At 41.9% G+C, this 15451-nt stretch overlaps 1 protein-coding gene across 11 annotated transcripts in view; it reads left to right on the top strand.

Annotated features, from left to right (window-relative positions):
• Positions 1-15451, top strand: part of FGFR2 (fibroblast growth factor receptor 2) — an 87673-nt gene that overhangs the window by 46027 nt on the left and 26195 nt on the right. For 5 of the 11 annotated variants that reach the window (XM_030487368.1, XM_030487369.1, XM_030487364.1 and 2 more), the window contains 3 exons: positions 8490-8680; positions 9513-9660; positions 13568-13770. In XM_030487368.1, the coding sequence (XP_030343228.1) occupies positions 8490-8680; positions 9513-9660; positions 13568-13770 (542 nt within the window). Of the gene's footprint in view, positions 1-8489; positions 8681-9512; positions 9661-11295; positions 11441-13567; positions 13771-15451 lie in introns of all 11 variants that reach the window. The other 6 variants (XM_030487365.1, XM_030487373.1, XM_030487371.1 and 3 more) reach the window with 3 other exon arrangements.

The following is a 15451-nucleotide window of genomic DNA, read 5'->3' as shown; positions in this document are numbered from 1 at the left end:
GATGGTTTGAGGGGTGTGTATGTATGTACATAGAAATGGAACAGGGCAGTTCAGCAGCACTCCCGAATTGGCCATAAACAGCACGCAGTGCTTCATATTATGCAGAAAGGAAACCAAACTGACATGCAGCTGGTAGAAGCTGCTCAGCCCCTGGCTCACGTACATATAGTGTATGATGTTATTTAGTAGAGGCATCTGCCTATACCTGCTCCATTGATCCTGATCTTTTGAAAGCACAGCCAGCACTCAGCCTCGCTCCTTCATGCCATGGAACAAATAGGAGTTAACAATGTTTTCCTTCCAGCACTTTATTGAGCACAGGCCCCCTAAGCAGTTGCTTATTTCTGGAGAAAGGAAGAGAAGGTTTGGCTTGGCCCTTGAGTAGAAAGCTACCTTGAAGGAGGAAATTCCTGTGGGGACTCTGACATCTGTTTGGTTAGACCCCTCCTATGCCAATCCACCTAGGGATATGGAGAGCAAGTGTGGTTTCAAATCAGGTCCTTTGTATGAACTTGGATAATGCTGGATTTATACAGAAATCCAAGTTGCAATTCCTCATGTGCCTTGGCTGCTCCTGGAACTCTCCTCACAAGCGATCTATACTTTAGAGAGCAATAATTGATCCAGCCTCGGAGTGCTTGTGAACTGAGGCCAGATTTGCAGCCTGTGTGGGTGGGATGTTTCATGAAGCACAGTGATCCTTACAAAGTGGTTCTTTTGCTGCCAGCTAGGGCAGGGTAGAAACTTGACAGGTTTTCACTCACTGAATGGTAAGGTATTGATAAAAATTTAATTTTTTCTTTTAATGATTGATATTTAGCCCCAATAGATAGTGATATAATAGGGACTGATATCCTGTGTTTGACCCAGTGGCTTTATAAATGCCCTCACCCAGAGACAGGTATTCACACCACCGAACACCATCATTAGAGCCAGCAATAATAGTGTGAATTTGTACAGTCTCAACAGAGATGCCAGGATTTGAACATAGAGACAGTGGTTTGAACAGGTAGAGAGTTGTTCTCTCAAACTGTGGCTGAAATGGTTGTTAGTGCCACTTCTGAGAAGAAATGGTGTTTCGGCTTTGAGGCGGCACAGGGTGCTCTGGCCTGTGGGGAGCTGGAGCTATACCTGAGAGGTTTTACCTTCCTGTCAACTCTAGGCAGTGGTTAACGCACCTGAGAAGTTACCATATAACTGCATTTCTGTTGGAGCAGTTTGGGTAATCCTGTGGGTATTGTTTCGAAGAGGTGTCCTGGCAGAGACAAAAGCGATGGTATATTGAAAAATGTGGGATCTGAGCATGATGTGAATGGTATGGAGTAAGGGGTGGATACTGTCCTGGGTTCAGCTGTAGCAGTCGTTTTTTCTCCTTCTTAGTAGCTGGTGCAGTGCTGTGTTTTTGACTTTCAGCCTGGGAACAACGCTGATAACACCGATGTTTTTAGTTGTTGCTAAGTAATGTCTACTCCGATCAAGGACTTTCTCAGTCTCATGCTTTGCCAGGGAGGAGGGGAAGCTGGGAGGAAGCAGAGACAGGACACCTGACCCAAACTGGCCAAAGGGGTATTCCATACCACAGCACGTCATGCCCAGTATATAAACCGGGGGGAGTTACCCGGAAGGCCCAGATCACTGCTCAGGTCGGGCTGGGTATCGGTCAGCGGGTGGTGAGCAATTGTGTCCTCTCCCCTTGTTATTTCCCTTATCATTATTATTGGTGGCAGCAGTAGTGGTTTTGTATTATACCTTAGTTACGGGACTGCTCTTATCTCAACCCGTGGGAGTTACATTCTTTCCATTCTCCCCCCCATCCCTCCGGGAGCAGGGGGAGGAAGAAGAATGGGAGTGAGTGAGCGGCTGCATGGTTCCGAGTTACCGGCTGGGCTTAAACTACGACAGAGGGCACGAGGAGGGGGCTCTGAGTGTCCTGGAGATGGGTGATGCTGTCTCAACGCCACGAGGCTCATCTGTGGGTCAGTTAGTGGCATGAGGGATATCAGGTGGGTATGTCTCTAAAGTACCTGCCAAGGGAATCCCCTGATGTGATGCATTGTTGGATAGGAGAGGACACACGCAGCTAATTTGGAGACAGAGCCATGTAGCAATACATTTCTCTGTCAGCAGGGCTGCTCCCAAACCTCAGTGGCCTTCTGAGACCTCCCATGTCAGGTATATGGCTCAGTGGAACTCGTGGGATAGTGCTCTATACTGGGTGAAGGCAAAACACAGGAGAGAAATATTTCCATCTGAGTGTATGATGAAAAGGCTGTGATTTGATTTATATATATATAAATATATATACACATATATTTTTTTAAGGCTTAAGAGTCAGTCTTGCAAGTTTGGGAAGCTAAACCAAAGCCAAGGCAAGAGGCTGTGATTACAATCTGGCCTAAATCACTGTAGGATGCTTTTGAGACCCATAATTTACTGGATAATTAGCATTTTCCAAAGCAACAGATGTTGCATGGTCAGAAGGAAGGTGGTTGGGAATGGGCAGTTTTTACTGAATGGGGTCCAGGCTGCTGCTTGAAGATTTCTTGAGCTCAGAGTCAGGCAAAATAAGCAAGTAGAGCTGAGCATGCTGTGCTGACCAGGGCAAATGAAGACGAGGGCATGGCAGGTCTGTGTTTTCACTTACGCTGAGAGACAGCTGGGGCTGCTTCATTTTTCATTCGTTGATGTCTGGTTACACAGAACCTCTGCCAAGGGCTATAGATCCAGAAGTGTTGCTGGTGCACTGAGAGGCATCGTTTGAGAGAACCCCTCTGTAGCTTCACAGTGGCAGCCGTCAAGATGACTCCTTAGGAGTCAGTAACATTTCAAAACTGATATTAAAGACTCTGAGAAATGTGTCTAATTAGAAACTGTGGAAAAGAATTAGATAACTTTTTTCCCTCCCTTTCCTTCCCCTCCCTCCCATTAACTGAGGATCTCTCCATTGTCCTCAGAGCTCATGTTTGGTCTTGCATTTGTTATTCAGCTTTTATTTTCCTAGCGCGCGCTTGAATCCAACATTTGCAAGGAGAGGAAACAAGCACAATCAAAAGGGGAAAATAAGAGTAGTTTTCATTTCTTTCTTTATTTTTTTAATGAATCAGATGCCTTATGCAAAGCCCATTGAATTCCATGTGAGTTTTCCCCCTGACTTCAATGGGCTTTGGTTCTGGCTTTTAGCTCCCATGAAAGGTCCTGAACTGTCTGTGCTAGGGTGACAAGGAGCCCTAGACAGACAATTGCCAGAGCTCTTCTCAGCCCCTGGCACAGCCAGGTTGCTAAGGAGACTTGGCCTGGGGATGGGCCCCAGAGCTCACCCCTTCCGGGGTTATTGTCTCCTCTCCCTGCCAAGGCACTCCAGTAGCAGTAGAGACACTCGTTCAGTCACAATATGCTCTACTTGGGCCTCTGGCAGCAGCAGATCCTGCCCTGCATCTTCCCTCTGCCAGCATGTTTGGCGAGCAGCCTCTCTTCCTGCAGTTGTTCCATCCCTGCACCCGCTGCGCTAGGACTGGAGTGGTCGGATCACATCATCTGGTTCCGTTGGCTGTGGAACGTGGGGTTTTGGCTCCTATCACCCACCTCTTTACCTCAGTGTCTTCACCTCATACATTTGCATCACGACTCTTTTGTCTCCTCTCTGACTTCCTGCTGTGTTGGCTGCAGCTATCAGCAAAATTTGGAGGAGATAAAGCCAAGGATGGGAGAGAAATGAGGCCCTTTTTCAGGAACCACCTATCCAGGGGCTTAAACTTCTTTAAGATTCAATTCTCAGGACTCCTTGGGAAGTGTGCAGGCTCTGGTTGTCATTTCCAGGATGGTTCTTCCAGTCATTTCTCCCTTCATCACCTGTGGCAGGATGGGCCTGCTGTATGAGGAAAGGCTGAGAGAGCTGGGTTTGTTCAGCCTTGAGAAAAGTCGGCTCAGGAGAGACCTTGTCACCATGTTCCAGTATTTAAAGTGGCTGCAAAGAGGATGGAGACTCCCTTTTTACAAGGAGTCACATGGAAAAGTTGAGGGGTGATGGGTACAAGTTATTCCTGGGAAGATTTGGACTGACACAAGAGGAAAATTGCTCACAAGGAGGACAACCAGTCATTGGAATAATCTCCCCAGGGAAGTGGTGGATTCCCCAGCATTGGACACTTTGAAGATTTGGCTGGACAGGGTGCTGCGACATCTAGTCCAGGTCATGCTTTTCGTAGAATGGTTGGACCAGATGAGCCTGAGGTCCTTTCCAACCTGGTATTCAGTGATTTCATGATTGGACTCCCAGCTATCTCCAGGTGTCCTGCAGGGCTGGGAGCTGTCTGAGCAGCTCCTTCCATTGTGCCAGTTTTGCGGAAGCTTGGAATTTTCCAGCTTTCCTGGATTCTTTGCAGTTTTTTCTGCAAAGGAACGTATTCTGAAGTTTTAACATTAATAGGCCAAATGACAGTTTCTTCCAAGCCATTGGGCAGGTATCCTTTATCAGTCATCTTTTCAGATAGCAAGTCTGTTTGTCTATAGATAAGCAAGGAGAATTACTCAGGCCCTGGGTACTTCTAAGGTGGTGTAAAATTTAGCTGCTTGTAGCCTTGAATATGATATTCCTCACGTGAACAATCATTTTGTACATAGCTGACTCCTCAGATGGGAGCAATGTTGGTTTTTTATCTAAACTGCAAGTTGGAGAAAGCAAGCTGGTGTCTATCTCTTAGGGTGGGATCCAGCATTAACCATGCTTTCTCTCTAAAAAGTATTATAAAGTTAGACTTTGGGAAGAACTAGAATACAAATGAAATGTAAGATATGGAGATTTATATGTAATTATCAGTTTGGCTCAATTTCAGATCAATATACAGAAAATATTGTTCAATTTAAAAAATTTTTAAACACCCATTACATTTGCTTTGAAACATCTATGGCATTTCAGTTGAACCAGGAAGGTCTGCTTGAGAAAGCAGGGCATATCTCTGAAAAACCTTGTAGATCTCTGTGTAGTTCACTCAGTAACTATTATTTATAGTTTATTTATGGTTTAATGTGCTTAAAGACAGCTCATCTGTGGGGTGATTTTCTGTATGCATATGCTGTTGACTTGGTTTTGAAATGTGTTAGCAGTGACAGTGGGCAGGTAGCAAAGATTTATTTCTTGAGGTTCTGATTCAATTCAATACTAATAAGCAAGAAGAATATTGAATTCAGTAGGGCTACGGAGGCATGAGATGGGTTGCGAACTTGTTTTGTATGAAAATACTGTTTGTCTGAGTTAAATAACTAGAGATGTCTTGTTTAGCAGTGATCCTGTTTATAAATGTTAGGTTTTGTAGGGCTAGTGATAAAAATAGTTCCACCAACCTTTAAGACTCTTTTGTTAGTCTTTAGTAAAAAAGAACACACTGTTTCCATCTAATATTTGTGTAGCCAGTTGTTTGAGTGATGATATCTGCTTACACATGTACGGCTTGTATTTTAAATGCTAAATAGTGATGTGAGATTTATGAATATGATTTTGCCATACCTATGCTTAAGCAGAGTCCTTAGATGTGTGTGGTTTGCAGAGAAATTGGTAAGACAGGATAATGTCCTGAAATGGCTATTTCTAAGAAATCATACTGTATAGAATTATACTTGGTCATCTGTAATTAGCGGAAGTTTCTCCATATTTAGTTATTTGCCCCAATACTGAGTGTTTCTTGTGGTCTTTGTCATGAAACCCTGCTGAATTTGCATCGTGATGATTATGTTGTGCTGTTTGCCTGTGTGGGCATAGAAATACTCCCTTCTGCTGAAGTGGGGGAGTTGACAAACACCAATCGTTGCTCCAGATGTTGGAGGGCAACCAAAGTTTCTTTTTAACACACTTACCCTGAGAGAAGAAATTTCACAACTGGCTACACATACACACCTATACATCTGCACACACTTTATTTAGGTTTTTTAAAGGAATTTGGGACCTAGAATGTAAGAACTCTGCTTTTATTTCTTTGCTTTGCCTCCTCTTTTCTGGTAGAGGAAATGTTTGACAGTCATCAATAAAAGATTAAATCATTGATGGCTATCGGGATAAACTAAACACATTTCGTGTGTTGATGCTGGCATAGTAGGAACTTTTCCAAGATGTTTCAGGCCTCATTCTCTGGTTTGTTTAAGGGCAGAGGATAAGGTCACAAAGGAAATCAAACCCTTATGTGGAGAAATGAAACATGAGGCCTACTGACTTCTAAAAAACATTTTAAATAACATTCTCTAAGGTTTCATTTTATACTGAAGGCAGCTGTAATAAGTTTTGGAAGATGGTGTAAGGTTTCTATTAAAGAGAGATTTTTTGCTTGCTGTTTTTGTACCCAAATGAAGGAGCGAGAGAGATGGAATTAAAGCTTATTTAGTTTAAGGTGAGAAACTAAAAGTTCTCTCCAGAACTGTAAAATAGTAATTTATATGTTCTGCTGTAATTTACAAATTAAAAAATAGATCTTTGTTCCTAGATCTTTGAAAATGACACACACAGCCTTGGAATAATTTAATAACTGCAACAACAAATGCACTTTTGCCGCAAGTAAAGTAAGACTGCTGCTTTGTAGTACGCTGCCAGCGTAGCCTCAGTGAATAAATTCCCAGTAGATGTTTGCTGCATGCCAAATATATTGGACTGTATAAAAGATCCCATTGTTCCATGGGCATCATTATTTGCTATTATACTTGCAATGTTTGCTTGTGAAACAGTTTATTGGAAACTAGTATGTTTAAAAAGGAATGCTTGGTTTGAAATTCAGTTGATTTGGCTCGTAACGTTCAAAGATTTTACAGCGTACAGCCTCTAAAAATAAATACTGAGGTCCACTGCTCTTTACTTGTCTTTGAAAGAATTCCTGGAGCAGGGGGGAAAGGGACAGTTTGGGATGGGCAATGGGCGTTTCACTTCTAATTCGTAGATTGAAAGTATATGTAGCTCTGTAGTAACTTTACATTCTTATAAAATGAAATGGACAGCATTAGATTTGCAGGAAGAATCCTGGAATGGTTTGTGTTGGAAGGGAGCTTAAAGCTCATCCAGGTCCAACCCCCTGCCATGGGCAGGGACACCTTCCACTAGAGCAGGTTGCTCCAAGCACCTGTGTCCAACCTGGCCTTGAACACTGCTAGGGATGGGGCAGCCACAGCTTCTCTGGGCACCCTGTGCCAGCACCTCAGCACCCTCACAGGGAAGAACTTCTGCCTAATGTCTAATCTCAATCTAATCTAAGAAGGTGGTGAGTTCCGTGCTAGGCTGGTGAAACTCCATCTCTCTAAAGGCTTTCTGGGGAAGGTGGCATTGTCCATCCCACTCACTGGATAATAAAGCAATTTGGTAACCAGGGTTGCTGTTTTGAGGACTTTTCATTCAAACATCACATAAGGGAAAGCCTTTATGCTTTGCTCATTTGCCTTGTCCAGCGAAAAAAGTCTGTTGGTGGCCCTGGATAATGGGGAGCTGGCTCCTGCACTGCCCACCACCCAGAAGACTTCAGGTGCTGTTAGATCAGGCTTACTGAGGGTGATGGAAACTTGATGCTTTCCCCACAGCCTATGTATATTGCATCCACAAAATTCGGCTGGTAACGCTGGCTGCAGCGGTTCTCTGGGTACCCAGGTGATACAGGGTACACTCGGTATGTTCAGTGATGTGAGCTTGGCCAAGAACATTTGATAAATGCGTAAGCAAGTCCATAGATTAAGTCGAAGTCCATAGATCCAAAGCTCGATTGGCTTACACTAAACACACTGCACTTTTCCAGAGAACTCTGTGTTTCCCTGTGTCCTGCTCAGAATAAGAACGAACCGATATTTCTGCTGCTGTGTCTGGGTAAAGCAGAGAGCAACTATTGTGGTAGCACTGGCCAAAGCATTTTCAAAAGTCTAGGTGCTTGGTATGTGCATCCTGCATGAGGACTTTCAGTGCTGAGGCTTCTACTAGTTTTGAGAAGTTCCCTTTGGTTGTTTTCTTGGCAGGCTGGCATTGTCTGTCCTGCTCACTGGACAATAAAGCAATTTGGTAACCAGGACTGTCATTTTGACTTTTCATCCAAACATCACATACATTAATCAGGTTTTAAAATTAATCAACAAACTTTCTTCTTAATTTGTAGAGTTTTAGTCCAATTAAAATGTTTTAAAACTCAGAGATACTTATAGGAGCTCAAAAAAAAAAAAAAAGCTATTGTACTTAATTCTTGCTGAGTTGAGCTAGGAAAAATGCTTAAAGTTTTTAAGCACAATTTCTCCCCTTCCCCCAAATAGTTATTCTTTCTACTACAAGTGTAGTGCTCGAGTCATCTCCTTTGAACTGCAGTTTTTGTTACAGGTTTTGGCCGCAGTGTTATTTCGGAGGAGTCAGCCAACAGGCTTACAGGGCTGTTTGGCTCGAGTTCACTTACAGTTTTCTTGGCAGCTCTGCTTATTTATGCATCTTTATTTCTCTCCCTCCCCCTCTCCCTCCTCCTCTCTGCCTCTCTCCACCCGAACAGAGCGATCACCACACAGGCCCATTCTCCAAGCTGGCCTTCCAGCAAATGCCTCTGCAGTCGTCGGAGGGGATGTCGAGTTTGTCTGCAAAGTCTACAGTGATGCCCAACCTCATATTCAGTGGATAAAACACGTAGAGAAGAATGGCAGTAAATACGGACCAGATGGACTGCCGTATCTTCAGGTTCTGAAGGTGAGGCTTTACAGATGCTGGCGGTGGTGATGCCTTCTTTAAAGCATCGAATGTATTTGGTGTAAATCCAGGAGTTTTGAGATGTGAGCTTCTTTTGGAAGAGGAAGTGTTTATGTTACAAATGAAATAATGGCTTAGATAAACATTTGATTGTCTAAATATTAATTATGCAGTTTATATACACTGTTTTGCTCTTTTTTGCTTCTGTGAAGTCCTTTATCTCTGAATGTTTCAGGCATGACTTATTCAGCAAAAAATTGAAAACCCTCTTAAGAGCATCATTGACATTTATGTATGGGTAGAACACATCCAAAACATCCCTAGGACAATCTACTTCATTTCTTTCACGTTTCTTCAGCCTCTATTTCAAAGTAACATGACACCCACTGCAAAAGCTTGTTGGCAAGGTTGGGTTTTCTGGATACTGAGCCTACAGAGATGTCCATTTTTTGCCGGTGTATCAGTGGTGGTGTTCTGAGCAAGCCTGACCAAGGAAACTCTAGAGTTTTCCAAGCTGGGTGGCATTGCCAAAACTCAGCACATTGGCAGGCAGGACAGCCAGGTCTATACCATCTTGTTCCATACAGCCGGTGAACCAGCCCAGGTCCTTTTCCCCCCCTTGCCACTGTTTTCTAACTCCTCATGTGACTCTTCGGATTTAAAAACCAATAAAACCCCAACAAAAACCCCAAGCAAACCCCAAGCCCTCAATGTTTCGATGCTGCGTGAAGTGGAAGGCATATTCTTATGACGCGTTGGTGGTGGGACCATAGATTGGTGTCCGTTTTGGGCAGCAGTGACATTATTCTCCTGTGTTATTGGTCTATTCTAGCATTCGGGGATAAATAGTTCCAATGCTGAAGTGCTGACACTGTACAATGTGACAGAGGCGGACGCTGGAGAATATATTTGTAAGGTCTCCAATTATATAGGGGAGGCCAACCAGTCTGCCTGGCTCTCAGTTCTGCCAAGTTTACAAGGTAACAATGTTTTTTAAAGCAAGCTGGATGTAGAAGCTGGAAAAAGTGGTGCTTTGGGAGACTGCAGGCAGCTTGTAGGATAACTCTTTGGCCTTGTGGTATATGTGTAATCCTCCTTTGGTGATGCAACTGGTATTACACCAGCAGCCATGGAAAAATTCCCACAATATTCTATGTGTATCATAAGCACTGGTTTCTTTGTTCTCTCTTGTGTCTGTGTCTTTATGTCCAGTTTTGTTGTTGATTCTGCATACTTTGCAGTTCACATATAGGGTACTCGTTGAACAAAGTAGTTATGACCTAATTAGTGTATATTTACATATATATATGCATACATATATATATGAAGTGTTCATGTAAGTACCCGCTGAAGCATAAGTCAGATCAATTTAGTCACTTAACTTCCCACATCACCTGTGAATGTGCAGGGTGGGAGGGTTTCCCAGTTGTTATTCACACGTTATTAACTGGGTGATAACCCATCAATAACGTGACTACAATTCACAACTACATTTACTTTAAAATGGTCTGGTAAAATTGTGTTTATTCCCTCATCATGTGTTTCAAAGTAATGTCTTTGAATGGAACAGAGACAAAAAGCAGCAAACAATAATTTCTCTAAATCTCTATCATAGAGACCTTGATGCTGATGCCCTGCTGAGCCTATCTATCTTGGGACAGCTGGGAAGTTCCAGGTCTAAGATTTACTCTATTTGTATCAGTTTGGATAATCACTGATACACAGATTGGTTTGGTGCATAATGACTTGTCAAGCCAGAGATTTAGCAAGTCTGGAAGGAGACCAGTTAAAAAAAACCCCAACTTCTAGAATATATTTTTCAGTCTTTAAGATTTAGGTATAGTGGAAGATGTCCCTGCCCATGGCAGGAGGTTGGAACTAAATGATCTTTAAGGTCCCTTCCAACCCAAACCATTCTATGATTTCCATTTCCTGGTTCTTGAACCTTTAGAGTCCAGTTCTTCTCCACATCTCTGAGAGCTGTAACTGATCTTTTTTTTTTTTAACAAGATCTGAGATACCTTCCACTGTACTTCTAAGCAACCACCAAATATTACCAGACTTAGATTAAAACAAGATTTGGCAACACTACACAATGTACGATATTTATGTGAAGTGCAGTGGATGATGCAAGGATCATACACTGCTTAAGACAGCTACTAAGTTGTGTCTTTTGAAGCAGAATTTGCCTTTCTTCTAATCCTTTCAGAGTATATTTTTATAGTAAATTCTTTCCTCTGGAACAGGTAACTACATGTGAAGGATCCTGCATTCTGTCCTACTTTGTTTTCTCTTTGTCTTTCTTTCAACTTTCTTTTATTACAAAAGAAGAAGAAAAAAAAGCTTTGTGGGTGAATTTTTCCATGTCATTTGATTGCATGCATGTTTAGGTGGTGAGTTTAGGTCTGGTGAAGGGTGTCGATTACTTTCTGAGGTGAGCTGGGACCTGTTGGTAAACGCCTTTTGGATGAGGGATTGTGGATGGGGAATGAGCTTTGCATCTCTACATCTCTACCTTTACAAAGTGCAAAGCCCTGTGGCTCCATCTCCCTATCCACAAGAATTCTCTCAATGTCTAGCTTTTTCTCTTGCTTCCCTCTCTTGTTTTTTTTTAGGCTGCCGGTGTTAACACCACGGACAAAGAAATTGAGGTTCTCTATATACGGAATGTAACTTTTGAGGATGCTGGGGAGTATACATGCTTGGCGGGTAATTCTATTGGGATATCCTTTCACACTGCATGGTTGACAGTTCTGCCAGGTATACACTGCTCTCTTTCTGTGGTTTTTCCTCTTTTGTTTTTCCCCTTGTTGATTGCTGCAGAATTAAGCACGGCTTCTGTCTCAGAAAAGGAATTTTACAATGATTTTTATTTTAACAGAGTTGTCTCAAGCCAATGAATTGTTTTGTCACATATTTGAAACTCCAAAAATCTAACAACAACAATGAAATAAAAGGTTTGGGGGAATGGCTTTTGCACTTAATTGAAATATTTTTACATCTGTTAAATGATCATCAGAAATGCTAAGGAGCTGCATTTCCTTAGCACTTCGGTGAGATAACTGAAAATCAACACATTAATCATTGTAAACTTTTTCAAGAGGATGAAAGTCAAAGCTTCTTCTGAAGCTTTGGGACTAATCTGGCCACAATCATGTACTGGTTCATTAAAATACCTGAGCTATTCAGTGTACTTCAATTCAGTTCCACCTATCATCCAAATTCTGATTTTAATGCCAATGGATTGCATACAGAAGCAGTGCCTTCCATATCTTGGGAATCGGCTCTGTGCATCTTTAAACATTGCATGCTCTAAGGAAACAAGTAGTCATTTGCTTTTACTGCAAAGCATGTCTTGCTGTTTTGGGGTTGATGATGTTTCTGTCCTTAAAAGAAACAAACATCAATGTGCTTTATTGCCTGAAAATTGTTATCAGCTGTTAGAAGATGTAACTGTAGTTGGTTTTGACACTAGTCAAATCTTCTCGTTTATAACTGTTGGCAGCTGCCTTAGGAGTTCCTTTGAAAAAGAACATGAACCACCTGAGGTTTGCTGGGTCATCTTGTGCTTACTATTTATTAATTGTTAATCCTAAGTAAAAGGTACAAAACCTGCATGTGCATATGGCTGAGGTTCATGTTACTGGAGTGAAATGTTCCCATTTGCTGCAGATTTCTTACCCTTTATTAAAATATACTGAACAAGGCAACTTCATTACATCTCACTCGTGTGTGAACATGGAGCCTGTGTGGTCTCGTCACCAAGCAGGCAAAGCAGTACTTGTGTAGAGCTTGCTTCTGCAGTGTTTGCATTTTGCAAGTGCTTGAAATGTAATTTTTTTAACTCATTTTCTGGAATGAAATATTTTTATGAGCCTAAAATGAAGCACAAGAAAATCTCAGCTTGAACGTGCATTGCTTGCGGAGTGACCGCTGATTGCTGTGGAATGCTGTTTATCCGGGGGGTTGAATCCCAGATAAGGGATTAAGGACAGTGTTTGCACATATAACTGCCTTGAAGATAATTTCAAAATGCTTTCAATCAGAGCAACAGCTATGTGGAACCGCTCCCACCAAAATCTAATCTCATAGGCTTGTAACCACTGATGAGGTTACTTGAAGTATGCAGTCCTCATAAAAGAGAACTCATTAATTAATGTATTGGTAGCAATTCAGCTTTCACTTGCCTTATGCTTCTTAATCTGACAGTGGGCTCTTCCAAGGTCCTCAGGGGAGGCAGGCATCTGGCATAATCTTGCAGCCAGGTCCTTGAAACACCCCTGAGATTCCTAACCTGAGTTTAGAAGCATGATAAGGGACTGATTGATCCTGCCTTTCCTCTGTGTTTTGAGATCCCACTGGAAACTTTGGATAAACGAGCAATGCAGACTCAAGTCCAGATGTCTGTTTGCACATTTAGACAATTTTAGGCTAGCTAATTTAATGTCTTACCTTTAGACGTGTCTTTATGTGGTTTAAAAGAATTACAGTGCCTTTGAAATTTGACTTGAGCCACAAAATGAACCTGAGCCTAGTTTGGGCACTTAATTTTTTGATTCTCCCCTAAAATTATGCTTGATCATCCAATATTTCAATGTATATGCATCTACCTTTCTAGGCAGAAACATGTATATGTGTTTATGTGTATAGATACATGCACAAGCTCATACTCAATGGCAAACTGAGAAGTCAAAGCAGTAGAAAGAAGAATTACTCAGATTGCAAGATGGCCTAAACATTCATAACATTCTGTATGTCACACAATCACTGCAAGAATTGCTGGTATTTTACCATGTCAAGTTGTTCCAAGCACTATGTTGAACTATGTTTGTTACTATCTGCTAACTCTGTGGCATGATTGTTCCCTCCTAAAAACTTCCAATCCAGCTCCTGAAAAAGAAAAAGAATATCCGACATCCCCAGACTACCTGGAAATAGCAATTTACTGCATAGGGGTCTTCTTAATTGCCTGCATGGTGCTGACAGTCATCCTGTGTCGTATGAAGAACACCACCAAGAAGCCTGATTTCAGCAGCCAGCCCGCTGTCCATAAGCTGACAAAGCGAATCCCTCTGCGCAGACAGGTAACAGAAAGTAGATAAAGAGTTCAAAAAACCTTTTACCAAACAACTAAGCCAGCACATCCTTAGCTTTGGAATGAAAAGCTTTGGAACGGGGAATAAATAAGCATTACACCAAGTTGCAGTGAGAATGGGATTTAATCTGGCACCTAGGAGACTGGCATGGGCAAAAAGTACATCTTAACACAGCAATGTGTGTCTCAGGGCAAGGGAATCAGGGCAGGGATGTTAGAGAAGAGATGAAAAAAAGGGAATATGTTCTGTATTATCAGGCTTTAGATGGAAAAAATGTATTTAAAGTATTTCGGGGCCTGATCCCACAGCTCATTGAAGTCAACGGAAAATATTTTACTGGCTTAATGGACTTTGGAACAGAATCCTATTTAATTGTGTATTTATAATGTTTCTAAGGTGACTATTATTGTAGTAACTAGGTACCAGATACAGAGAGGTATTTTTCAGGAAGAATTTTGGAGACTGAGGGGAGGGAATTTCATAGCCAAGCATACAGAAACAACCCCAAAATAGAAAAAGACTGTAATAAAATAAGAATAGTGGAGATACTGTATCAACTCTTGGACAGTTAGATAAAGATGCTGATGCTTTTGAGTGAGGAACAAAAGCAAATGTCAGATTTAAAACCAGCATTGCATGAAATATATTTTACAATTGCTTGTGGCTGGCAATGACTGTTCCTGGAGAGGGCAGTACCACGAGCAGCAAACCAGTTGAATGAGTAACAGGACTTTGGCTTTGTCACAGGCCATCCCTTGCCAAAACAACCTCCATTCCCACATACCATCCTCTCCTGAAAGACTTGTTTCTTTTGAAGCTGGAGTTTAATATGTTTTGATTTTCTTGCAGTAGGTCTTCAGGATAGACCTCTGAACCCACCAGATCCAACCCCAGACCTCACCCCTGTGAGGTGGAGGGATGTTGGCACCTGAGGCTGTGGTTCACCTCGTTATTCAAAATAGGGACCATCTGCAGGGGTTGGATCCAGGCTCTGCTCAGGGGGTTTGGATCTGAGGGTTTAATTTGGGTCTAGTTTGGGTCCATCTACACCATGAGTAGGTTGTGCATTATTTCTGCAGGTTGTTTTTACAGCCTGTCCAGAATATCGTCAATGTCAGAGTACCTTTAAAGTACTATTCCAGTGTGGGTAAGTGTTTGAAATTTAGATGCACCATCACACATGATAGGATAGAGCTTGGTCTTGGGATTTTGAACAGCATTACTTTCTTTTCTGAACCCTTCTTTCATGGTTTCTGAATGTCCATGGTTAAAAATACTACCAAGTAGTAATGATTTCGCCAATCTTCCTCTAAAGTGTAGTACTTTACAAAATCATGAGGTGGGGGACATGAACATTGTCTGACCTGAAAAATATTTGGTTTATTTTACGAGCAAAAATGTTAATTCTTATTTTTTCTGGCTTTTTTGCCACTTTTTTTGGGGGGTAATATTATGATGTTACTCATTTGCTGGGGAATCACTGGGAAGAAAAGGGACTTTTGACTCTGAGTGTATCAGAAAGAGTGATGAGACGCCGTCAGCTCAATTCACCCATCTCTATGGCTAAAAATCTATGTAGATTGCTGGACAAAGAAGGCTTTTCAAATGTTGTATACTTAACCAGAGAGAGATACATATCAGCTGCTTAGATAAAAGACATTTGTTAGATTTCTGC

Source organism: Strigops habroptila, chromosome 5 (assembly GCF_004027225.2).
Source record: "Strigops habroptila isolate Jane chromosome 5, bStrHab1.2.pri, whole genome shotgun sequence".
Lineage (NCBI taxonomy): Eukaryota > Metazoa > Chordata > Aves > Psittaciformes > Psittacidae > Strigops > Strigops habroptila.
Note: the sequence above shows the minus strand (reverse complement) of the source record. Positions and strands in the feature narration are given on the sequence as shown.